We start from the raw sequence: 27,076 nt of genomic DNA, 5'->3' as shown, positions 1-27,076 counted from the left end.
GTTTCAGCTCCCCCGCTCCCCGCTTGGCTGTGGTTGGCTGTTGTCCATTTTCGTCCGTGAAATGAGTGGCCGCAGCTGCTGTGAAAAAGGAAACGGAGCGCTGCGATTCGCGTCGTCCATTTTCGTTCCTTTTTCGTCTTTGATGGTGATTGGTCGAGCAACCCACACTCATGTGTTGCAGGTGTAGCGGAAATGGTAGAGCGCTCGCTTAGCATGCGAGAGGTAGCGGGATCGATGCCCGCATTCTCCAAGAAATACACTTTTTCACTCAGATACCATTCGCAACCTATTTTTCATGTGCTGAGAACACAGTGACGTGCAGTGAAGTGTATTTTTTATTATTGTCCAGTGTGAAAATGTGGCTGCTAAGCATAAAACACGGTCACAGGGCAGGTGAGCCTGACACTGCAACATGAAACACCAGCGAAAGAGCACTTTCTTGCAAGAAAATATACTTTATTCACCATGCACGCTGAACTATAATGTCACAGAGGGTGGTCAGACATATATTTAACCCAAACACTTCATCTTATAAATACAAAGAAAAGCTGTACAAGTGCTGGAAGGTACACAAAATTTTGTCGCATGCTGCCCTCTGCTGGTTATTTTTCAGAGGTGCATGTTTGATCAGGGGCACTTAAAAACTGGCCATTTCATTGCTGGAACGTGGAGCCCTGAGGCTGCAACCCTCACTGCATCCCTGTAGTAACCGCTTACCTGAATGGACACTACGCATAGGCTTTTACAGCCCATAATACTTGTGCAACCACTTCACAGATAGACATACATGGTGCACCTGTAGGCATCATGTCTGTAGCCAGAACAAGGCCTAAAACATGTCACAAATTCTTTATGAATGTGCGTAAAACCACAGCCCAGGTGTTTTAGTGATGGCTGATGATGTGATAATAAAGGCATGATATTCTGATGAAGGGTTTCATCCCTCGTAGTTCTAATTGAGGGTTCCTCTGCAGTTCTCCGCTCCACACAGGCAGGGGATCTTCTCATCCTCGATGGGGAATTTGTAGTCATACGTGATCTCTTCGTTGACGCCAATTGGCTGGCGGGAATAGATGACTATTTTCTTTTTAGCTTCAACTGTGATGACTTTAGCGTAGCAGTTTGGCTGAAAGAAGGTACAAAAAAATCAAGATAAGATCCAGGAACAATTATAACATTAACTTGCAGACCTACTGCCCAAAGACCAGTCGCCTCAAGAGCTCTCAGAGGTGTCTCGATGGTAAAGTTCAGCAATTAAATCCTCAAACATTTTACTTACATTACAGCTGTGGTTGATGAACCTGGCCAAATTGCCACATTTCGTGGCATCAATGATGGTGTCCTGGTCGACTCTGAACAGGTAGCTGCTGCCGATGCCCTCCTGCTCATATTTCCTCTCACGCATGTCCGCTATCACCTGTGGACGCAATGCAGACCACAGCATTTTAGAAGAAGGGGAGGAATATTATTACGTTATTGCAGAGATTCCTTCTGGAAACAAACGTCTTAAGCTGTAGGCGTTTTATTGTGCTATTAATCATAAGCTGTGTGATTCAGTAACTACCACAAAACTAGTGGGAATTAATTGGAATTGTTAATTGGAATTTCTTTTATTAAATATAAACCCTGATCATATCTAGTTTCATTTACTTTTGTGAGATGTGATGCTCTCAACTCATTAGATAGATAGATAGATAGATAGATAGATTGCAGCAGTACAAAGTACACTAAAGATATTGCCGTATACTATTAGCAGATGCATAAATAGAAGAATTAAAGATAAATAATAAAATATACTAAAACAAAAAATATATATAATGTGCAGTGCAAAAATAAGCAAAATCACATAAATACTACACAGTTAACAATGCAGTGGTGCATGTCCCCTCCAGTGAATGAACCAAATGACTATGTACTGTAAATGATGACCAGTGTTAACATTTGTGCAATATGAAATATTTATGGATGTAAAAACAAAGTGGCAGTACAATGTGCAATATGTGTAGATAAACAAAGTGAAAGTGCAATAGTAATATGAGTAGAGAGATATAATGCAATGTAATGTCCAGCAGGTGCCCAGTGAGCCTGTCCTGTCAGTGGCTCAGTCTACATAAATGTTCATAGCTGAAATTTTACATTTCATTTGGTCCATATTTTGCCTCAGCACAAATGTGAGGAAACGTTTTAGATCAGTCAAACTATATGGCTAAAAAGTCCACTGGACTAATCATTTTAAACAAGACCATAAAAAAATCCTAATTTGATTTAAAATAAAAATATAACAATTATATCTAATCAGGCACAGTGGGTAGCGCTGTCGCCTCACAGCAAGAAGGGCCTGGGTTCGATTCCCGGCCGGGAGACCAGGGTCGTTTCTGTGTGGAGTTTGCCTGTTCTCCCCGTGTCTGCATGGGTTTCCTCCGGGTACTCCGGTTTAGTCCCACAGTCCAAAGACATGCAGTCAGGCCAACTGGACTTGCTAAATTACCCCTAGGTGTGAATGTGTCTGTCTGCCCTGCGATGGACTGGCGACCTGTCCAGGGTGTATCCTGCCTTTCGCCCAATGACAGCTGGGATAGATTGTGTGTGTGTGTGTGTGTGTGTGTGTGTGTGTGTGTATCTTATCAAAAATAAAAATGGGAGCTGTTCATTTGTTCATCCAAGACATATCCTAACAAATTTCTTACCATAGTTGTTGACATCAGTGGGCTAATTCAATGGTTGTCAAACTGCATTACCGTCGGCCCACTGCACTCGCACCCGTTCATCTCACAAAGGGGTTGATCACTTGAATCAGTACTGCAGCACGGAGAACGCCAAACCCTGCAGTGCTGTGGCCCTAGAGGTCATAGTGTGATGCATTTGTAGCTCACCTGCCGAATGCTCTGGCCAACGTACTCGATCACCATCTCATCTGCTGCTATTGGCTCCTCTGCAAACAGGCCCCAGTCATGGATAAGACTTCTGCTGAAACGCAGCTTCTTCTTCCGGAACTGGAACCACCAACAGTGATCACACATTCAATAAACAAAATTAGTGTGTCAGGTGTAATGTCCACCCTCAACACCAGAGGTCAGCCTCACCTGAGTTTTGAACTGTTTCCTACTAACGCCTTGATTCCATTCACCTGCAGCTCATCTACCTCCCTGTATAAAAACCCACACCACCACATTCTGCACAGTGTTGCCAGTTTGTCTGCTTACTGAACCTTGTACCTCTATGATTCCTGGATTTATGGTTTACTTGGACTTTTATCCAAAATCTTGGACTTTGCTATCTCAGTTTTTTTGACTATTTTGTTTCTGACTCTGCTTCTTGTTTTGTTATTTTTGATACTGTGTTTTCGGCTAAACAGAAAAATGGATTCAAACTCATCTGGAGAGCCTTCATTACATACTGTAACATAAACCATGGGTCACACATTTGAAATCACTGATGTCTGTAATATAAAATAAATTTTGTTACAGATTCAGGTGTTAAAGAATTCTAAAATACTCATTAATGACTTAAATATTTAAATAATATAAATAAATTAAGAAATTAACTCATTTTAAATTAAATGAATTAAATATTAATACATTAATTGATAATCACAAATTAACTCATTGATGAATTAAATTAAATATTTAAATAATTAAATACTCATCATATGATACTCATTAACTTCATAAGTTATAAATAATATGTAGGAGGCTGTAAAAAATCTGAAATGTTAGATGTTTCCAGAATGATAAAAGATGTATAACATCAAATAAAAAGTTAAAACAAACAATATCTTGTTTTGTATATGAAAAATAGTAAATAACTTTACATTGCAGAAAGATTTTACTATATTATTACCACTTACTATACTGGCATTTCCCACCAAAAAAAATATTACAGTAAATAATTAAAATACCTTGTTGTTTTATAATAATTAAATATACTAGCTATACTATAAATTGTTATAGAGCAAACAATTATAAACTTATAAACTACAATTATATGAAAAAACACCCCTTTGAACAAGAGCATATGTTATAAACAGAACATAGAATCGCTGTTATAAAAACTGCAACATTAATAAATTTCCCCTAAATTGTAGCTAAAATTCTGTGATGCAGCACCTTGAGCTGGTTGAACTTGAGCAGATCGCTGTCACAGCTGAAAGAGGACAGCAGGCGGCGCTGCTCCGCACGGAAATCTGATCCAGACCGGGATGATGATGGCAGCTGAGCTTGAGTGTTCTTGCACTACATGGATTAAAAAAAGCTCATAAATCATTAATAAGCATTTACACGGCCTATTAACATACATAATTATTTGCACATGACATTATAACGTGTTACTGTTGCATGACTTTTATTTTGCGCCTGTTAACATTTTCATTTTCTTGTTTTAATTTTAATTTTTCTTTTTAAATAAGTAGGAACTGAAATATTAAGCTTTGTTCGTTTACATAACAGCTTTCTTTAACAAATTACTGTTAAAAGGACACATTGACGCTCTTTTAGCACATTACAGGCAAAGTGAATGGTGGTTTAAACACCATGCAAAGAAAAATGGCAACATTTAAACAGCTTAACATTTGATGTGTTGTAATCTGACAAAATATGTTCATTTATTATTACAATAACATTTCAAAGTTAGATTTCCTTTTACGGAGCACTTGGATTAGTAATAATAAATAAAGGTCTCTCTCTCTCTCTCTCTCTCTCTCTCTCTCTCTCTCTCTCTCTCTCTCTGTCTCTCTCTGTCTCTCTCTCTCTCTCTCTCTCTCTCTCGCACACACCTGGGAGTTGTGTGTAGGCTCCTCTGAGGCGGTGTGCGTGTGACGGAGGTATCTTAGCTTATCCCTCTTGCTGATGAAGTAATATCCCTCGGTCCGTGCGCTCCCGGTCATGTGATACCGAACATCGCTCCATGCGCTCGGCCTTTCATCAGGAACGCTGGTGGGTGCGGAAAAGTCAAGGAATGCACAAGCTGGGTGAGTCTTCGTTTTGTAGAGGCACCACTGTATTAGTATTTAACCCCTTAACATACCAGGTTTATTACATACTAAGGCTTATTATTCAGTAGCTACAGGCACTTCAATGCTAACTAATGGAGCTATTCTTAGGTTATAGAAGTGTGTAATAAAACTTTGGGCCCATGGCTTGTCAAGGGTTTCATTTGTTACCTGTTTTATTATTATTATTACACACTTTTATTGGCTTAATCAAGTAAGAGAGAGAAATGATGCTTTGGTAATACAGTAACTCAGGGTTATACAGATGCATTGCTGCATTGATGATAGAACTTGACTGCATTAGTTGTAGCAACGTTCTGCACTAGGAATGTGAAGCTATATATATATATATATATGTGTATGTATTACACACTTTTTCTTATGGTCATTTTGAGACGGTTCCTAACACTAAAGCAGATGCTTAAGCAAACACAGTGATTGTGTACAAGCTGAAGCTTAATCTTTGTCTAATAAAAAAACTGAATTAACAGTAAAGGTTGTCATGTTTAATTCAGCCACACAACTGAATCTAAACTAGCAAGAAAGAACGGAATCGTAATGCAATCCAATTGTTGTGAGGTCAGAGGTTCACACCCCTACTGTAACTACATACAGTCATGTTAATAAAACTTACTAAACTGAACTAAAGAAAAAGAGAGAGAGAGAGAGAGAGAGAGAGAGAGAGAGCGTTTAGATAAGGATATGAGGGTGAGGAACCCAGTGTGTGTTGTTCAGCCAGTCACAGCTGCTGTCCTGCCCCAGCATCCTCTCGTAAGAGGCCCGCAGGTGGCCGATCTCCTCCACGTTGACCCCTTTAGTCCAGACAGCATGAAGAACCAGCTTCTCTCTGCGCTCAGACCGCGGAGCAAAGCGCCGCCAATGCGAAGAGCTATGTGACCACCATCTCCTCTTTCTCCACTGGTCCAGCGGCTCTGGAAGCGCATGGTTCTCCGTTCTTCTTGGCTCGAGCCTGTTCTCCACTCTGTTCTCCAGACCCTGTAGTTAAAGGTATGCCATATGATGATGTGACAGCATTATTGTGATACATTACAGCTTGTTATGGGTATAGATCACGCAACCGCTGCATGCATCACCAAGAACAGACCAATTACAGGGAGCCAATAAACAACAGCAATTTTGTCCATTTCACCTTAAAACATTGTGATATATATACATTTGTGTATTGTAAAATATGTTTTCAAGTATTATGATGGTATGTTTTTGCCGTGTCATCCACTCTTACCTGTAGTGGCTTCTTGCCCTGGGCCTCCGCTTGACCCCCAATCAATTCCCCATTAAAACCTGGAGCTGCATCCCAGGAAGATTTCTGAGTCAAATCTCTAGCTGGTGTGCATGAGAAGGCATCTGCATCTTGACTGAGTCTATTTTTCTGCATGAGTATCTTTCTCCTTTTGTGCTGGAGCCGCTCTTTTCTCTTCTTGAGACGTGCTGCATCCAAACTTGCAGTCCGATTTGTGGAGCACCTCAGCTGCTGTCGCACAAAATCTCGATCTGTAACAAAATCTGGAGACCTAGGTATGGGGCTGGGTGTCTCTGAGGCCGAGGAACCAGAAGAACATGGAGAATGTCTAGTGTTCCAGCCAGAATTCTGACCATAACTCCGCTCCCTGTGGTGAAAGCTTATATCACTGTGGTCTGAAAGGGGTGAAGGGGGGGCTATGTCCCTTCCTGGAGTCCTAGGGATGCAATTGCCTGCATGGGGTGATGGGGAGGTGAAGGATGGAGAGAATGGACCATGCATCGCCATCCTGAGTAGTGCATCTTGTGAATTTCTTGCTGTTGTTACTCTCCCTGAGATGCGCTCTCGCTTGGATCTGCCTGGCGTTTTTGGGGTTTCCTCATAGGCGAGGTATGTGGAGGGTAATGGAGGAGGGGAGAAGTAAATAGGAGGTGAGGGAAAGCGATGGAGGCCGGTAGGAGATGGGGGAGGGGGTAGTGGAGTAGGAGGACAAGGGGAAAGAACTGGAGTTTCGGCCTCCATCTCCATTCCTCCACCCGGAGTATGGGGTAGTTCCTCCTCTGTGGCAACAGGGGGAGACAGTCTGTGCCTAAGCTCAAGGTCAGGATCAGTCTCGGACATAGAGCCGGTAGGTGTAGGGGGTCTGAGGTTGCCGGAATCTTCCAGTGTTTCTATGGTGTCTTCCTGATCCTCCAGTTCCATCTCAAATTGAGTCTCCAGCCCATCATCTGCATTTATTACAAATATATATATATATATATATATATATATATATATATATATATATTGTCATAAATTAGGCACAACATTACTCAGACTTCAAAACATGATTGGTTTAGACTTGCCTGGTTTAGATCTTACTTGAAAGACTGCTACCAATTTGTATATGTTGCAAATGTAGAAGAATGCAATATGGTGTTCCACAAGGCTCTGTTCTGGGGCCCTTACAGTTCCTAATTTATTTACTGCCATAAGGGGGCACAAGTTGCCAATCACTTTTATGCTGATGTAACACAGTTCCACACATCATCTCAGTCAGATTCAGAACACAGATACATTTCACTTAAGACTGGATGAAGGAGGAACTTATGATAAATCAGAAGCAGAATTAATGCTTACTTAGTCACTGTTTCACAGCCTTACAATATCGTTACTTGACTAGACTGAACACTCAATAGTTGTAAGTAGGCCTGTCAGAATTATTACACAATAGCCTAATCACAATTATTTGAGATGAATGCAGTTATTTATGACCTCATTCATTTTCCACAGACGTGAGATTTCATTATCGATGATGCAACAAACAAAATGTGAATTGGGTGTGTTGGGTTGAGGCAAACAAATGCAAATAAACAAAATGTGTAGCTATGATTGACTCTACACATAATTCTGTTTACCTGTGGTCATTTGTGTGAGTGTGAGCAGAACTGATTCAACAGTACAACCAGTGTTAGATACTATGTAAGCATAGCTTGCAGGTGTTTTGGCTAATTTGCCAGTTTGGCCACTTTAGGCTTGTATTTTAATAGGTGCGAACAATGAACAAGAAAAGAAAATTAAATTTTTAATCACAACTATTTATGACGATTAATAGTCAGCTAAAATTTCATGATTGTGACAGCCCTAAAAGACCTAACATTTGTCCTTGCACTGTTTTTATCCTTGCAGTGTCTCGTCTGGTCTTGCACTGTATTGTATTTAGGGCTGACTGATTTGGGGAATATTACTACTAGTGATTTTTCTGATTAATACTGCGACTGCAATTTAAACTGCGATTATTATCTATGAAAGTATAAGATTCAGGCCTGTGGTTCTTTTTTGGCCAAAAGGTTCAAAATTTCCTCTTTTTCTGGCTCGAGTCTTGACCCCTAAATGAAGTACGCCAGACTACCAGTACATTGCGGTTGTGATGTCACAACACATGCAGGTTTGGTTGCCACTGATTGGTCTAATTTACCTACAGGCAGTTCACAAGCTCTGTGTTATTAGGTTCAATTTCCCCACTTAACACTTAGGAGAACATTTTTGATAATGTGCGCTATAAAATGAATCGCCGCTCTTGCGATTCGAAAATTGCACTTAAATTGCGATTTCGATATTAAAATGATTAGTCTTTCAGTCCTAACTGTAATTCTTACTAAAGTGAACTGTCTTTGATTAAACATGTTATTATTTTATATAACTGATTAGCTAGAGTGAGTAATATGTCCTATGTACTGAACTCAAAAGACAAATAAAATAATCTTGATCTTGATGTTCACCAATTATCACTGATGCAAACTGCCTAAAGTACCACACGTGTCTCAAACCACAGCAAGACAAAAGAACAGACGAATTTAACGCTTCATGGCTGCTTCTACTGTTTTTGGCCACTTTTTATATATAACAGTGTGTCATACAGTATCAGAAACCACATCAGCAAGTCTATTTGAGATTATTTAACAACACAGCTCAGTTTGAGGCAAGTGTGTGATGAAGTTTGCTCGACTACTTGCTTTTCTTACATTACTTATTAGCTACTTTAGCCTAAAGAAGCAGACTTTGGACACTCGACATGACCTCATTGATCATTTGGGGAACTTCTACACATCTAATACTTTGTTATTACACAGTCTTATAGTGGGCAAGTTCAGTTAGTAGAATACAGATTATAAAAATATTATTTTATCTATTCAAACTGAAATGTAACAGTGTGTACTGCACCAGAGGAGAAGGCTTTATAAGATGGAGATGGTGGGCACTGCAGCTCTGGCTCCTGGGCTGAAGACAGCACAGCTGGATCAGGAAGCTCTAGTTTGTTAGATAAGTGCTGTGTGACTGGATCCTGGCATCCATAGCCTTGCAGAAACACTCTGACCCGTAGCTCCTCCTCTGGATCAGCACCTGCAAGAACAAATCAACAAATCTCCATAATATCAGACCTGAAACGGGTTCTTACAGTTCATCTATTTAGGGCTAATAAGAAATGAATATGTGTTTATTTTCACTGATAACACAATACCGATCCATTCAAATTTACATTGATCCTCTCCGATCTAAAAGATCCATGCTGATTCATGCGAATTTGATCAGTGCAAACAAGACTTTACAGATTACATTTCTCTTCTTACAGAAAGGTACGTTCTTTCTTAAAAAAGGTAGTATTCTCACCCAGTAATTCATGGTCCAGATCACTGGACAGAGGGGCAGATGGGGTCAGAGGGGGGTCAAGCTCATCCTCCCAGGAGATCACAGATGAATGAGCCGGAGTGTGAGCCACTTCCTTGTATTCCACGTCCTCTTCATCTGATGAGATCCAGATCTCCTCCACTACTCTCTCCTCCGCAGGGCTCTCAAAAGAAGCACCCTCAACTTCTTCCTCAGAGGACTCTGAGGAATACTGACTTTCTTCAGAGGAGTCAAAGTCAGGTCTTGAGGAGACGGAGGAGTCGTAATCCAGGCCAGAGGGCGATAAGGACTCCGAGTGCACGCTTGATGATGCTATGCTAATCACCTCTGGGGGAAAACAAAATCAGTTCGGATGTTACTATATTACATTTACTAGGGCTGAACGATTTTGGCAAAATATCTCGTTGCTCAGTGCGGTTAAGATTTAAATTGATAATGTTTTTGATAAACTGACATAAAAGGCATTTTTTTGGCAAAGAAGATCATTTTTTGGCTTAAGGCTTGAAAGCCAAACACACTGCACCAGCCTGCCAGTTATTTGTGGTTGTGATGTCACAGCACACAGATGTTTGGTTGCTTCTGATACATCGAATTCATCTAAAGGCAGTTCACAATCTCCATGTGATTAGGTTAATTTTCCTACTTAAACCTTGCAACATATCAACATCACAAAAATTATGGTTCTTCAAGGGTTGTTTAGTAAAAAAAATGGTTTTATATAGAATTATGATTTTGTTCTTTGCATGGTGAAACGGTTCTTCAGATTGATGGAAAATTTGTTGTATATGGTTCTATATAGCACCATATAGGGTTCTGCTATTGTTACAAGCTCGACATCATAATAATAGAAAGACCCTTTCTAGTGCTATATAGAACTACATACAGCACATTCTCCATCATCACTATAAGGCCGTAATTAAAATTACACACTTTCAAATTGCGAATTCAGTATAAAAATGTTTCATCTTTCAGCCCTAACATTTCGTAAAAGTGTACATTTCTAATCTCGATTACGATTCTTTTCAGAAAACGATTCAGTGCGTCATGAAATCTCATATTTCACTATGATTCAAGTCAATTTAATCATTCTGGTATGATTCAAAAAAGGAATATAGACAATAAATACAAAAATACGAAAGGCTTTGTTTTAAGATTTATACATTCAAAAATAGGACAAACAAAATGAGTGCTTACTGAATTTTACTACTATTTACTACATACTATTCCTAGCATGTACTATTATATTATCATTTGTGTATGAATAGTTTTTTGTTCAAAATTGAAATGACACCTTTGTCTGAGTGATCTTCATCCTCTCTCAGACCTGAAAGCCTCTCTTCTTTTCTGTCATCTTCATCTTCTCCCTCATCATCTTTCTCCTCCTCCTGGCAAATGGACAGAGAGAACTTCCAGCTCAGCTTTTAGAAGACAAGCACCAGACCTGCATGTAAACCACTTACGATTTCTTAACAAACAGCCACAACTCACTCATCTAAGCGCAGCAGAGGCCTGCAACCACTCACTAGCTCCATCTCATGTCTGTCAACTCATATACATTTCTATGATTGCATTTCTTTTGTGTGTTTTTTTTTTATTTGTGGAGTGATTTTAATCCAGTATTAATCTGCAGTGTGTAGGTAGTTTTACAGTCTGACAGTAATAACTGTGGAGTGATTTTAATCCAGTATGAATCTGCAGTGTGTGTAGTTTTTACAGTCTGACAGTAATAATTGTGGAGTGATTTTAATCCAGTATGAATCTGCAGTGTGTGTAGTCTTTACAGTCTGACTGTAATAATTGTGGAGTGATTTTAATTCTTATGAATAGTATGAATCTGCAGTGTGTACAGAGAAAACACTAATGGAATAACAAAATCTGCTTTTGTCATTGAGTGTGTTCTGTGGCGTAACCATGACATGAACATCAGCACTGTGACCTTTCAATCTGGGATATCTGAGGAAATTTGGGATAATTATGCAGAACCTCCTCTAGTAATTTGGGATAATTATGCAGAACCTCCTCTAGTAAAATCAATCCAGCTCCAATACTGCTATAGTGTGTTGATTCATATTAAGACTCATAACAGCGCTGTACCTGATCAGTAACAGGAAGCTCTGTTTCCTTGCTTTTGTCTTTTCTGGAACCTGAATCTTCCATCTTCCCAAAGTCCTCCTCCTCCTCTCCCTCCTCCTCTTCATCACTATCCAGTTCCAGAGGTCTGGCATGTCTCCGTTTTACTGTAGAGATCTCAGCTCTTGTCTGAGACTCATCCACTGCTTTATCCTCTGTGAGTACGTCCTGCTCTGCTTCTGATAGCAACACTGAATGTACATGCAAAACTCACACTCATCATACTGTTCACAGAGTAAACTTACAATTCAGAAAGGTGAAATAAAGGTGAGTAGCCCAGTATCTAGCAGCACTGAAAAAAAGACTGCAGCTAATGCTATGTATTTAGGACATGACTGACCTCCATCCTCAGAAAGTCCAGGTGAAGGGGGGCAGGCCCTTTTCGCATCCTCACCAGAGGGGTCCTTCCTTTTCACCTGAATACAAACACAAATCAAAAACACTTCTTCTTTTACCCTTTTTATAGTTTTGTTTCCAGTTATATCATTTCTGATCTAACCTGATCCAGTTACTCAATATCTTGAGGAGTATGCGGATACTAGATTGGAGTTAAATTCTGCAGGCTTGTAAATCTTCCAAGGCAAGGTTAGTCACCCTTATGTACAATATACATTACAACAATGAAAAAAAAAAAGAAATTCCTTTCAATTTTTTTTTTTCATTTCATTAAATTTACTTGCATTACGTTTATGCCAATCTTATTTGTTGTTGAGATTATTACAGTGAGTTTAAAGTGAAGTAAGAGGTGCGACCAGTCTCACTGGTACCTTAAAGGAGGGCAATTTGAGAGCAGATCGGAGGCCCGATGCCAGTCCTGTGCCCAATGGCGTACCCTCTGGCCCCGAGCCTTCCACTGGCTGCCACGGCTCCAGGACCCTGGACTTCAGAGCCTCTTTACTCTCTCCGGCCTTCACAGGTACTACAGTTATCTGTAGGTATTCAGTAATGAACAAATATGTTTTCATATATATTTACCTTTCAAAGAAATAAGATTAAACAAAATGAACTGAAATATCATTTGTGTTGAGGAATTATCTCATTAAAATGTGCCTCTAGTAAAGTAAGATGTTTTCGTGATTATCCATCCTGGCCATTGGACCAAGCATTATCATTACTTTATTAATTGCTGTGTTGATGAACATGCATGTAGTCTTTATTCAAAGAGGCTGTAGGCCTATAAGGCCTGTGGTATACTTATGTCATGTTTTTGTTTTTTGTTCTTATTTTGTTTATGATCACCTCATGTTTAGAGGATGACTGTTCCTCGAGAAGGCTGTTGTGATCAAAAGGTTGATCTCGAAAATTATTTTGGCGAGATTATTTGAGATTATTCAAGGCTCTGAACTTGGCTTGGATGTGATTTCGAGATCTATGTTTAACTTCACTGTTTCACTGACTAAATTAACCACTGATACAGCGCCATTGGTAAGAGTTAACCCTATAAGGTCCAAGAGTTAGCTCTATAATGTCCAAGAGTTAGCCCTATAAGGTCCAAGAGTTAACCCTATAAGGTCTAAGGGTTAACCTTATAATGTCCAAGAGTTAACCCTATAAGGTCCAAGAGTTAACCCTATAAGGTCCAAGAGTTACCCCTATAATGTCCAAGAGTTAACCCTATAAGGTCCAAGAGTTACCCCTAATAAGGTCCAAGAGTTAACCCTATAAGGTTCAAGAGTTACCCCTAATAAGGTCCAAGAGTTACCCCTAATAAGGTCCAAGGGTTAACCCTATAATGTCCAAGAGTTACCCCTATAATGTCCAAGAGTTAACCCTATAAGGTCCAAGGGTTAACCCTATAATGTCCAAGAGTTAACCCTACAGGGTCCAAGAGTTACCCCTAATAAGGTCCAAGAGTTAACCCTATAATGTCCAAGAGTTAACCCTATAGGGTCCAAGAGTTACCCCTAATAAGGTCCAAGAGTTAACCCTATAATGTCCAAGAGTTAGCCCTATAAGGTCCAAGAGTTATCCCTATAATGTCCAAGGGTTAACCCTATAAGGTCCAAGGGTTAACCCTATAATGTCCAAGAGTTACCCCTATAAGGCGCATTAAAAAAGCCTTATCTCACATTTTTTTATTAACTCTGGTGTTATGATTACGGTAATTATGATTCTGACAACCACTGTATTACCTTAGTTTAAGATCATTTCAATGTATTATGGTCCTTTTCTTCATAACAAGCATGAAAATCGCTAGTAGTATGCTGATGTCTCAGTAGCTAGGTAGCTAAATTAAAGCCCAGCAGTGAGGAGCTGAACTTTACCCTCCTCTGCTGTCACTGCAGACTGGCAGGGTCGCCTACAGAGCAACGCTAGTAGCCTGTTAATGAAGTTCTTCTTTATTTTAGGGTCCCATTTCGTAGAGAAGATTTTAACCACTACCCCTTGTAACTGAGTTCCAAGGGGCAAGGTGACACTCAGAAACGGGATTGGGCCTTATTTTTGGGTCTTATTAAGCTTATTACTCATTAATACATCTTTCAGGAACCAGTATGAATTAGTCAGTAGCTAATATGTAACTAATACATAAGTTACATAGTCATGAGACTGCAGAACTGAAGTGAGGGCCAACAAACGTGTCCCTTCTTTTCAAAGCGCGTGGTGTGACAGGTTACCTTGACCGTACGCTCTCTCTCCTCCCACCATTGGTCAAAGCCAGCAAAAGCCACGCCTTCCACCATCCTGCGATGGATGTCTTTTTTCACTATGGTCCTAAGCTCAGCAGCTACAGCAGCCAGCACACCGTCCACTGTGACCTTGTGGGGAGATTCACACACAGGGACATATCCTGGTGGAGGCACTGATGGATCAAATACAGGCAGGATTGGAGGTGGCCATGGGGGTCTGTATCCTGGGAGAACAGCTGAACCCCCAATAGAGGGATAAGGAGGACACTGTCTTTGTCTGACTCCATCTTGTGGAACAGCAACCCCAGGAAAAGCTGTAGGAGGAGGTGGAATGGGAAAAGGAGGGGAATATATGGGAAGGGTTTTCCCATGCGTTATTCTGGTAGGTATAGGAAGAGGTGCTGGAGGACATGCCCACTTAGGGGGCCTGGCAACTTGCCCCACAGGGAGCTTTGGTGGGGGATAAAAAGGAGGAGGGGGTAGCGAGAGGTTAGGAGGAGGTGGGGTAAGCTGAGCTGGGACAGGAGGCAGTAAAGGAGGTGGTCCATTCAGAGCGGGTAAGTTCGGGGGCAGAATCGGTGGTGGTAGGGAAGGGAAGCCAGGTGGGGGGAGAAGAACAGGAGGAGGAGGCATTCGGAAGATAGGAGGAGCAGGTGAAGAACCTCCTCCGCAGGTCCCAGGCCTAACAAGCTGCTCTGAAGTTTCACTTTCTCTTAGGAACAGCTTGATCTATGAGAGACAGAAACATGCTTAGTTAAAATTATTCCATTTTTCAAGCACCCCAAATGTAACTGATCTGCCAAGACACATTTTGGTGTATGCAGTTTGCTTCTTTAGTGTTGCACAGCAGTTAATGTAAAGATATACCTAACAAATTAGCATCATGCAAACTAGGGCTGGGCTTAATCGCTTTTATGTTGAAATTGCAATTTGAAGGAGGGACATTTTCACATCGCAATTTAATTATGTTCTACATTATTTAAGATTGTTTTTCAAGTGGGCAGCAGTAGTAGTAGGCGATAGTGCGGCCACCTCACAGCAAGAAGGACCTGGGTGTGATTCCCGACAGGTGACCAAGGTCCTTTCTATGTGGAGTCCAAAGACATGCAGTCAGGCCAATTGGGCACGCTAAATTGCCCCTAGATGTGTGTGTGAATGTATATGTCGTCTGTCTGCCCTGTGATGGACTGGCAACTTGTCCAGGGTATTTCCTGCCTTCCACCCAATGACCGCTGGGATAGGCTCCCCCCATGACCCAGAAGGATAAGCGGCTTAGAAAATGTGTGTGTGTGTGTTTTTCAAGTTCTAAGTGAGGAATTTCAATCTAATTGTGCAGACCAGCAGTCTGGCCAGTTTACTGCCATTCAGCGTTCAAATCTCAGTCCCAAAAACATGCAAAAGTGTAAGTACAAACTGTAACCAAATCATCACAAACTTGGAGGAAACTAGGGGAATTCCACCAATTTTTCAAAATGTCTGCATAATTCAGTCGCTGAAATGTAAACAATGTCATTCAGAGTGGTTTGATGTGAAATGGTTCTCTGACTCTGACAGTGTTTTCACATATAGTTCGTTTTAAAAGAACCGAACCGAGTTCTGTTAAAGGGAACCAACTGCAAGTGACCTCTTCTTTTTGTGTTCACAAGTGAACTCTAAAGAGGACTCTGGGCGTTTTCACACTTGGGCCGTTTCAGTGTCTGGAGTGGACTCAGACCGCTGAATCATGGTTTCTTTTGCATATGTGAACACGCCAAACGAACTCAAGACCCCCCTAAACGGCCCCAAAAACGAACCGAACTGAGACCACCTCTCGAGGTGGTCTCAGTTCGGTTCGTTTGTAGTTCGTTTTGTGGTTCGATTAATTTGTGCATTGTGAAAACAAAACGGCCCCAGTCCGCTTCAGCTTTGCTTTATGGTGAAGAGCTCGAGGCTGACCGTACACACAGCCAGTCTTCAGCACTTCAGCAGGTAAACAGACCAAGGGTCATTTATACGGTTCTAAAGTCTGTCCGTGGTCTGACTTACTAAAGCGATCAGATGCGAGAGCTCGCGTGATTTAACCGTGTTAAAGGCTCGAGCTCGGCACGCAGCGCAGTTTTCAGCTGCTTTCACTCTGAACGCTGAATGAATGAAAACTCGCCGGGTGGAGCTTCAGCGAGGAGCACAGCCGAACACGGAGCCCACCGCGGCAGACCCGCAGGGTCGTGTTTCCAATTTTGCGCGATGGACTTCGGCCAATCGTTTCAGCGCGGCCAATAGGAGAGCAGCAGGCGGGGTCTGGTGGTTCTTCTCGTCATCTGGTAGGTCGGATTTATCAGAGAACGCGGCCCACTTTGGCGAGCGCTGTGCACACCGTGAGTGCTGTGAAAGGGGTCCGAGTTCTAATGGAGTTGTGGTCTGAACAAGAAGTGGTCTGAGATCTCAATGGACCAGAAAGAAGACTGACAGTGTTTTCACACATAGTTCATTTTAAAAGAACCGAACCGAGTTCTGTTAAAGTGAACCTGGAAGGGAACCAACTGCAAATGACATCAGTTCGTTTTGCGTTCACAATGTAAGTGAACTATAAAGAGGACTCAGTCTTCTTTCTGGTCCTTTGGGATCTCAGACCACTTCTTATTCAGACCACAACTCTGTTAGAACTCCGACCCCTTTCACAGCACTGTCTGTGCGCGCAATGTTCGCAAAATGGGCAGTGCTCTCTGATAAATCCGACCTATCAGGTGACGAGAAGAGCCACCAGACCCGCCTGCTGCTCTCCTATTGGCCGCGCTGAAACAGTTGGCCGAAGTCCATCGCGCAAAATTGGAAACACGGCCCTGCGGGTCTGCCGCGGTGGGCTCCGTGTTCGGCTGTGCTCCTCGCTGAAGCTCCACCCAGCGAGTTTTCATTCATTCAGCGTTCAGAGTGAAAGCAGCTGAAAACTGCGCTGCGTGCCCAGCTCGAGCCTTCAACACGGTCAAATCACGCGAGCTCTCGCATCTGATCGCTTTAATAAGTCAGTGCTGCTGTCTGTCTCAGATGACGGACAGACTATATCCTGAGTAGAACCTCATAATGACCCTTGGTCTGTTTTACCTGCTGAAGTGAAGACTGTGGCTCTGTGTACGGAGAGTCTCGAGGTCTTCACCATAAAGCACAGCTGAAGCGGACTGGGGCCGTTTTGTTTTCACAATGCACAAATTAATCGAACCACAAAACGAACTACAAACGAACCGAACTGAGACCACCTCGAGAGTCTTCGGTTCGTTTTTGGGGCCGTTTAGGGGGGTCTGAGTTCGTTTGGCGTGTTCACATATGCAAAAGAAACCATGATTCAGCGGTCAGACGCTGAAACGGCCCAAGTGTGAAAACGCCCTGATTTGTTTATAGTGGTGGTGATGGGAACCAGGGGTCCTGATGTCTACAACACAAAATAGACACTTCATTTACTATTCAAAACCACCAACATGCAGAAGTCTTCTGAGGCTTTTATATGTAATGTTGATGATTTTAAAACAGTGGTGAATCAGGCTGAGTATTCATAACCATTTAATGTAAAAACTCTGTGAAATATCTTTTAGAGGCCTTAAACGTTTCAGACGTCACCACCACTGTGAACAATTCTGACTTAATACTCTAGAATTAAGCATTTTGCGGCAAAGTACCATTTAATTATGCAGAATTTGTTAAAAAGTCCCCCTTAAAGTTGTTAAGTAATAGACTTGCGTTTGTGGTTTCTGACACTATATGACATACTCTTAACGAAGTTACGGACAAAGTCCAGGCTTCAAGAAGGCTGCTACTATTCTTTGAGCTATACCACATACATTTGCCCCGTTATAGACAGCAATGCATCACACAGTGTCAGAAACCACAAAAGCAGGTTAATGCAGTCTGCAGATTGAGGCAAATGCGTGATAATTTAGGCATTTGCACAACTTTATTTGGTGGTTACAACCAAGATGCAAAATACATGGAATCCTGGGGGGTCCAGGACATCCTGATGAACCTTTTGGACCCCCCCGAATGCTTCAAAATCAAAATTCTGGGGGGTCCCTGAAAATTGACTTATTATGATGTTATGCTGTCAAAATAGTCACTAAAAACAAATTCAGGGAATAGAATGTTTAGCTGCTTCACCCACAATCGACAAGCTTCTGTTTTTAATATTTTAACTAGAGATGCAGAATTGCTCTGCCTCAGGGTGGCGCTGTAGCAAATTGGTTCATCCAGTTGGTCCTTTATAGCCTAGCAACTGTAACTAAGCACCACTTTTGGGAGTTTGTGAGCAGCTATCTAGTGCTGGAGTAGCCAGCCGACATGGGCCCCCAAATGCCTGAATATTTCACACACTGGGACAACCTTTACTTGTTAGCTACATTAGCCTTTTATCTCAGTTGCGAAACTACAGAAGCAAACTTTGTCCTTCAACTATTACTTTTCATTTATCTACTTTACCATATCTGTCTGTTCAGAAGGTGCCACGCGATTAGCTGAGCAAAGGGTTGAAATTACGGGTATCTTGGACAGGTGCTTGCCGCTTGGTGGAGATACCTCTCCTTCTTCTGCAGAGTCTGGGAGTGGGGTAGGACTCACATCATCAATACCTGACCCAGAAAAACCTTCCTGTTTTTGGACAGAGTCATGGAGCCCAAAACTGGCAGGTACACCAGTAGATTGAGGTGAGGGAGGACAAGATTTGGAGGATTGCTGGAGAACGTCAGGAGAGGCTACAGTATGGTCTTCAGAGTGGGTATCCGAATCTGAGTTATCCTCATTTGGTAGAAGATCTGATCCGTGAGCGCACAGAAGCATCTGGATCCGGGAGTCCAGGCTTATGGGGGCCGGATCTGGAGCCGGTGACCCAGTTGAGGGGCTTCTCTCTGGCCCAGGAGAGGTGCTCTGTTCTGGGCTTTGAATCCCAGCCGTTTTCCCCTGCTGTAGATCAAGTACCTGAGGAGGAGAGGTACACAGAAGGTCTCTGGTGGAAGGTGTTTTGAGGGGGTTTTCCAAAGCTTTCCCCAGTGGCTCAGAAAGCAATGCAATCTCTGATTGTATAGAGTACCTTTCGACACTCCTGACACATTGGGATATTGGTGATGTCAACTTGTCCACGCATCCTGAAGAGGGATTACCAGGTACTTCCCTGGCTGTGCTAATGAAAGCTAATGTGTTCTGTCCCAAATGTCTTGTAGATTTGTCTGTGCTGCTTCGACACTGCGGACGAGATATAAGAGGCTTATCTGGCTGTGTATGAGCAGGTAGAGGCACTAGACTGCTCGTAGGTCCAGAGCGATATTTAGGCCTATTGAAGACAGGTCTGTGCACATAGCGGTGCTCTGGCCTACGGTTATACGCATTCTGGTACTTAGGCCCCCAAACTCGGCCCCTGTGCCCACCCCGAGAGGTCCTGCCCATGGGACGAGTCTGGAATCCCGCCACCATATGGCCTTTAGAAGACCTTGAGTTTGGTATGATGCTAATTAATGCACCCTGCCTCGTGTTTGGGGTTAGCTGGACCAGGTGAGGTCTGTGGTGGGCAGGCTGAGAATCTGACAAAATAAGTGGAGTCATGCTTGAGCTGGAAGCCCCGTGTACCTGCATGTCTGTCAACTGGGACAGATTAGAAAGTCCCTCACACTGAGGTGGGGTGCCTGGGTTACTGTGGGACATAGGAGAGGTGCAGGGCGTGTCCTGGTACTGAGGGGTCTGCCAGAAGCTACTGGGCGTATCCTGATGCATGCTGGAGTAGGCGGTGTCCATGGAAAGAGGGGTGGAACCATCAAATGGGGTGGAGCTAAGGAGTCCCGAAGATAAGGACAGCGATGAAGACAATAACCCATGTGTCAGCTGCTTCGCTGGTTCGTACTCCTATAGAAATGAAAGCAGCAAACGACTGAAGTGAAAAAAAACGTAATTAGGTATCAGACAATAGTTAACAAGCACAGAATCGTTCTGCTCAGGAACGTTTAGATGCCTACAAAGCTTTAGGAATGCCGTGCTTCCTAGAGGGCGGGATAACACACTGGATCAACAAGCAAGTAAGCACAAAACAGCGATTTTAAAGAACATGAAAGATGAATGAAAAACAACTGATAAACATTTTGAACTTTTCAAAACTGACATATAACAATAAACCGAAAACTCAGATCAGATTTTGGCAGTCTTTGTGTTGAATGGGGCTCTGGGTAGGGCTGCATGATAAATCGTAGTTTTACTGTTATCGTGATACGAGTTTCAGCGATAAACACATCATTAAGATTGATAAGAGGTACCAAATCAAACTACCTAGATAGCTAATATAGCCACGGCATGTATATTATACTCACACTGTGGGAGTCAGAGCTGTATGATGGTGACTGAGGACCCCAGGCTTCTTCCCCTAAAGGGAGAGTGAACGGGGTATACAACCCACTCACAAGCAGCTGGAAGTATCGCATCCTCTTTTCCCCTGAAACCAGACAGAAACCAAAAGGACACTTTAATTATAATAACAGTAACTTCATGAAAATTAAAGTCTTCGCATACCTGCAATGTGGATTGTCAGGAAGTCCTCACTGTTTAAGATGAGTGATTAAGTCTCCCAAGATGACACACTGGCATTACTGCTTTTTGATGCATTTCACAAAACAATAAAAGCTAAGTCGACAAATTTTTGCCTTCAATCTTTATAACAGCAAAGTATTAGTAATGTTATTACTTCTATATTAACTAACATAAAAACTTTACCCCCTGCACTTTTAGGCATGTGAGTGAACATTTAAATCAAATGTCTATTCTTCTTCCAAAAATATGTTCTCCAGTTTCCAGAGTTGTGTAAAATGGTTTTGGTTTTTTTGTGAAATGTGTGCTTCTAAACTAACACAAAGCACAAAAATGACGACTTCATAAGCTTCTACACAGCGTAGAAAAGGATAGCAACAGTGAGTGCGTTTATATGCACTTTATAAACCAATCTTGATCGGACTTCAGCAGTTATCTGATTATTCAAATGGTCATGTAAACAGCATACTCCAATTTCTTAGATTGGAGCAAGGCCTAGTAAATCTGATAGAGAGAGCTGGATTTCAGCTCATTAATCAGATTTCTCAGTGCATGTAAACTCTTACTCTGATTTCTTTCGGATTTCTCAGTCTGCGCATGTGTGAAACAGACGGCGGTACCAGAAATAAGTGGGAAGTGTTGCCGCGAGACGCAGCGAAACACTTTTGGAGCGACGCTGAAACCAAATACATGCTTGACAAAATGAATAAATTACATATTCTTCGTCTTCTAGATGACGTATGTTCATATTTTCAGGTAAAGTGGCGCAATGTTTTAAAAAAAAGTCGCAGCATGAAGTAAACATAATATAAAACTCAAACGTCACATCTTCTTCTGTGACTTTACTGGCTGGTTGCAAAGCAGAAGCTGATTACTGTCTGAATCATGTAGACCCTGAGTGTCCCCATTATCTGATTACTCAAGTGCATGTAAACGTGTTCATCAGATTACTGACAAAATCTGATTTTCTGCAGTTATCGGATTATTAAGTGCATGTAAACACACTCATTGTGTCAAAACCAGTGCAGGGCTGTCCAATAGTGTGGCACGCAGGCCAAAGTTGGCCCATAAGGACATTTGATTTGGCCCAACCCCTCACCCAATAAGATAACAAACACTTTTATACTATATTTCACTTATTACATTCTGTATTCAAGTGTTTTACTAACAAAACATACTGTAATGCTATTGATTACATTTATCAAAACTTGATTCGAAACCTATTTATTTTTTATTTATTTGTTAGTTTACTGTTTTGTCTTTTTAGTTCTCAGCCCAAATTAAGCATTACACTTGCTTGAGGTGGGCTTGGTTGCCCCCAAGACAAAAAGTATGGGCACCTCAGTAATTACTTAGAAAATATCACTGATGAATGCACTGCAATATGCAACTATGTGAAAAAATAACCCAAGGATTTGATATCACTAGATTGTGGTTGTACAAAACTGGATATTGTTCTATGTCCTGTGACGCCTGCAACAGGTCACGGTTCTGCAATTTTCTTGCAGGTTCTGAGCCCAGCATTGTTTGGTGACTGGTGTGCTCTATAAAAGATGCTTTTTAAAACTAAAATAGTTTGATGTATAATGTAAACATATTATATAATGTAAATGTACTGTTTTTATGTCATTTACACTTGTGGTGACACTTTATTTTGAGTGGTCCTTTTAGATGTAAACAAACACTCAACAGACTCTCAGTAACATGTCAAAAACATATGAGGGTTAGGATTAGGATTTGGGTTGAGGTTAAGGTTAAGGTTAGGGTTAGGATTAGGATTTGGGTTGAGGTTAAGGTTAGGGTTAGGATTAGGGCAAACGTTAGGGTTAGGTTTTGGGTTGAGGTTAAGGTTAGGATTAGGATTAGGGCCAGGGTTAGGGTTAGGTTTTGGATTGAAGTTAAGGTTAGGATTAGGATTAGGGCTAGGTTTAGGGTTAGGTTTTGGGTTGAGGTTAAGTCTGCCTTTTTTAACGAGCCACAATACATGGCAACCAATCGGAACAGAGCTCATTTACACATAACAGTGTTATAGACATTGAAAGAAAAACAACCTGTTTAATTTTAAAGGATAAAAATAAGTTGGGAAATAATCTAAAAATGAATTACGGCTGTTTTTGGTTCATAAACCCACACAAACGTTGTATGTGGGCCTCACAGAAAAAATGTATATACAAGTGTAAGAGAAGTGTGGGATATGAGCCCAGCAACTAACCTAGTAATTAAGCACTGAGTTGAATCAAGCGTGTTTGAAATATCACACTGTGCTGGACACCGGCCCTCCAGAGCCTAATCTGATGACCATTGTTTTGGAAGCACACCGAGCTGATTTAAAAAACCCTGAAGACTGTCTTTGAGGGAAATGAGGAGGGAGACTGATGAAGCAGTGAATGTTTTTTACCCTTTGGGTCCAACTCCACGTGAATGCTGTTTCCCATAACAGAGGTGTTGTGAAGTTTTTGCACGGCGTCATTTGCCCCTCTCACGGTTTCAAAGATGACCTTGGCTATTCCTAAATGCTTCTTATTCCTGGGATTGTACAAAACCTCCACCTCTTGGATCCGCCCAAACTTTTTACACATGTCCGTCAAAAAGCCGGCCTTAATGTTGTCATTCAGTCTGGCGAACGTCACCTCTTTTGGCGGTCCAACGTAATTCTCATCGATCTAGAAAGAAAGTCATTTGGTCAGTTGGACTTCACCTTATCAGAAATGACAAATGAATTACTGATAGAGCCACAAACAGTGCAGACATAACAGCGTATATTTGAGGGGAAGCGCCTGCTGCTGTAACCTTGAACTTGGGTACTGGCAGATCCGTCTCTTTGAATTTGGTCCAAAAGCGAGCAACTCTGGGATCTCTGACGTTATCCACAGGAGGAATTCCAGGATTCTGTTGAGGAGATAAAAGTATGAATCTGTGTTTTTATTACTGTGGTTGTTTTTTGTAAATGTTATTATTTGTTTAATTGTTGACAGCCTAATTCAAGGTCAATGATAAGTAGGTTAAAAAGACATAGTACAGGGTGTCCCAAAAAAACTGACATCATTTCATAGTCTAATAACAGCCAATTCTCCCTCAAATGATCTCAAATTTTAATAAAATGTGTAAAAACTAACCAAGTTTAATTTTTAATGTTTTTTTCAGGTTGAAGAATGGCGTTCACTAGAAATGAAAAGGCATTTTGTGCGTTGGAATATGCTCGAACACAGTCAAACGAGAGTGTGCAGTGAGCATTTTCGAGAAAACTCAATAAAAATGCACCAACTGGAAAGCAGATTTAGACATGGCACAAAAAGTTCAAAGAGGAAGATTGTCTGTGCAGGGCAGAGGGGTCTGGACGACCACCCTTATCGGAAGATATTAAATTTGTGCAGCTGTGAAATCGGTTATAAAATCTACATCCCTCTGAATTTCTTGTTCGAATTTTGATAAATAAATCTTGTATTGTTCAGCATGAAGCCTATTTATTTTCATTTGCCTACGACATGCAGTTATTCAGATATTCACATCTCAAATGATGTCAATTTTTTCTGGCACACCCTGTAGAACAGGGTTCTGTTTTGTTTGTTTTCTTTTTAACCGTTTAAATTCTAGAACACTGAGGTGTTGACAAAAATGTTATTTATTTATTTATTATTGGTATTTGCCAAAGTGTTTGGTCATATTTGTGCAAATTATAAGCAAAATTAAAACGTCTGTAAATGTGCATTTGCATTTTAAAAGCGTGTATTTGAGATACTGTGTACATACCGTGCAAAACTGGTGGATATTTATGTTGAAATATGTTTTTTTTAGAAATATACACTTTAAAAAGTTCTTCAAGGGTTCTTTAGTAAAGAAAACGATTCTATATAGAACCATGAACACTCAAAGAACCCTTTCAATGATTAAAAAGGTCTTTGCATCGTGAAAGCGTTCTACATAGCACCAAAAAGGGTTCTTCTATTGTTGCAAGCTTGGTGTCATAATAATAGGAGAACCCTTTTTGGTGCTATATAGAACCCTTTTCAAAAAAGGTTCTATATAAAATCAGCACATTATCGATCTGAAGAACCCCTTTCATAATGCAAAGAACTTTTGAATCATGCAAAGGATTCTTTGAGTGTTCATGGTTCTATATAGAACCATTATCTTTGCTAAAGAACCATCTTTTTTAAGAGTGTATCTGTAGATTTTTGGCTACAGGCTACTGAGCTACTCGCTACTGAGTTGTTATGTTTACAGCTGTTATGTAAAAGCTGAGAATTCACAATATACAGGTGATATTCTACTGTAATTTACTGTTAATATGGTACAGTAAAATACAGTGATGCAACTAGTAACCTGGAATTTACTGTAATTTTACAGTAAAGGTTTGACAGTGTAATCTTGCAATTAATAACTGAATAATTAGAATTATTAGAATAATATTATTCAAATGGGCCCTGTGCAGTCCTGACTTTTGACTCAAGTTTGGCTGACTGAGAAGATCCACAAAACTTAACCCCAGCCTTATTATTCAGTTATTAATTGCAAGATTACACTGTCAAACCTTTACTGTAAAATAACAGTATATTCCAGGTTACTAGCTGCATCACTTTCACAGTATTTTACTGTACCATATTAACAGTAAATTACAGTAAAATACCACCTGTATGTTGTAAATTCTCAGTGGGAACGAAATCCTAATGCATTGCCACAACTTAGTAAGGCATGGGAACGAGGTCATGCTTTATTAAGTCATGGCCATGCATTAGTTCCCACGTCTTACTAATTCGTGGCCACCACTTAGTTATCTTGTTCCCATGCCTTACTAAGCCATGGCCATGCATTAATTTTATTTGCACAGAATGTCCAACAAGACAATCCTCACTTTAGGTTCAAGTTATCATCCTGTCTGAATATATACTCCAAAATCCCCCTGAGCTCCAGGACTGCAGCTGGGCTCGCCTCAGTTACAACAACAACCAGCACAAGAACATCATCATCATCATCATCATCATCAGAGCTTAGCTGAGCGCCTCCTCACCGCTGAGCTGAAGTACTGCCCATCATAGCGGTAGAGCTTTTCGGTTCCACCTTTCAGGACCGGATCAACGATGAGTCTGTAGCAGCTCCAGCTCGGCCCCCTCTCCTTCTCTTCTGCTTCAGTGAGAACAAGTCGACATGACAAAGAGAAAGTGAGCAGCACTGCTCCAGGCCCTGCGGACAGAATAACAGGGCTAGCCCATTCCTGCTTACCGTTATCTTCCTGCGCCTCCTTTTCGCCACTTTCGCGCATGATTTGCAGTCATGGTATATCGTTAGGCCCACGAACAGGCTCTTCGCGATCAAACGAAACTCTTCCCACTAAAATGAGACGTGCGGAGGGTTTGTTTTGTGCTTTGGAGCGAGAGACTTGGCTCCGTTTGTGAGTCTGTGCCTTTCTCCCGTGGGGGGCAACGTTCCGGTTGCATCACAACAGGTGGGAGTAACCTGCAGCCCCACCCGCGCAGTCCACCCGTATTCAGACAAACTCCACCCGTATTCAGGAAAACCACACCCGTAGTCGTGAAGGTCCCGCCCCTCCCGCGCTGGGATTGGCTAGTACTTCTTTCTCACAGGCCGTCCGCCAATAGAGCCGTTCACATCACCATAGCAACCGTAGACAACCGTCGAAATCAGAAGCGTCGTTTTGTTTCCACCCGTATTCCGGTGTAGTAGTCCCGCCTAACAGTTCTTTCTGACAAGCGGGGATTTGTCTGGATACAGGTGGGAAAAATAACGCTTACTTCTCGAGTTCGGCCGTTTCCTGTGGTCGCTATGGCGACGTGAACGACTTCAAAACTGTCCAATCGGTGGAAGTAAACCAGTCGTGGACCAATCGTGGCTCAGGAAGGCGGGATTTGTCCGAATACAGGTGGAGTGGGTTTTCATAATCGGGGGATTCACGATAGCTTTTCTAAGAAAACAACTTGTAAAGGATCTTAAGACCAACACTAAAAGGTTTTTAAGAATATTCTTAAGTACAGTTCTCGTAAAAAATTGTCTCAAATATTGAAATATAAAGTCTTGATTTCTTGAATTGTAATTGTATTTGTTTCGTATGTAGTTTTACAAACTACACTATATAGAAACATGGAGAATATACTGTAGATGGTTCTATGTACATCTACAGCACATTCCCCATCATTCTGAAGA

General features: G+C 41.5%; 1 protein-coding gene across 1 annotated transcript; it reads right to left on the bottom strand.

Annotated features, from left to right (window-relative positions):
* Window positions 1–190: 190 nt before the first annotated feature.
* On the bottom strand, window positions 191–26,233 carry setd1bb (SET domain containing 1B, histone lysine methyltransferase b). Its single transcript, XM_036577964.1, has 20 exons — window positions 26,115–26,233; window positions 25,926–26,033; window positions 23,708–23,806; window positions 23,316–23,580; window positions 20,704–20,825; window positions 18,833–20,245; window positions 14,381–15,115; window positions 12,533–12,694; window positions 12,106–12,181; window positions 11,742–11,944; window positions 10,927–11,020; window positions 9,618–9,962; window positions 9,171–9,350; window positions 6,231–7,195; window positions 5,692–5,983; window positions 4,772–4,935; window positions 4,107–4,211; window positions 2,874–2,993; window positions 1,280–1,417; window positions 191–1,126 (listed from the first exon to the last, which is right to left on the bottom strand). The coding sequence occupies exons 1-20, from the start codon at window positions 26,175–26,177 to the stop codon at window positions 953–955; spliced, it is 5,823 nt and encodes a 1,940-aa protein (XP_036433857.1). The 5' UTR covers window positions 26,178–26,233; the 3' UTR covers window positions 191–952.
* Window positions 26,234–27,076: the final 843 nt, after the last annotated feature.

Source organism: Colossoma macropomum, unplaced genomic scaffold (genome assembly GCF_904425465.1).
Source record: "Colossoma macropomum unplaced genomic scaffold, Colossoma_macropomum, whole genome shotgun sequence".
Classification (NCBI taxonomy): Eukaryota; Metazoa; Chordata; class Actinopteri; order Characiformes; family Serrasalmidae; genus Colossoma; species Colossoma macropomum.
The sequence above is the reverse complement of the archived record's forward strand: the minus strand, read 5'-3'. Positions and strand labels throughout refer to the sequence as shown.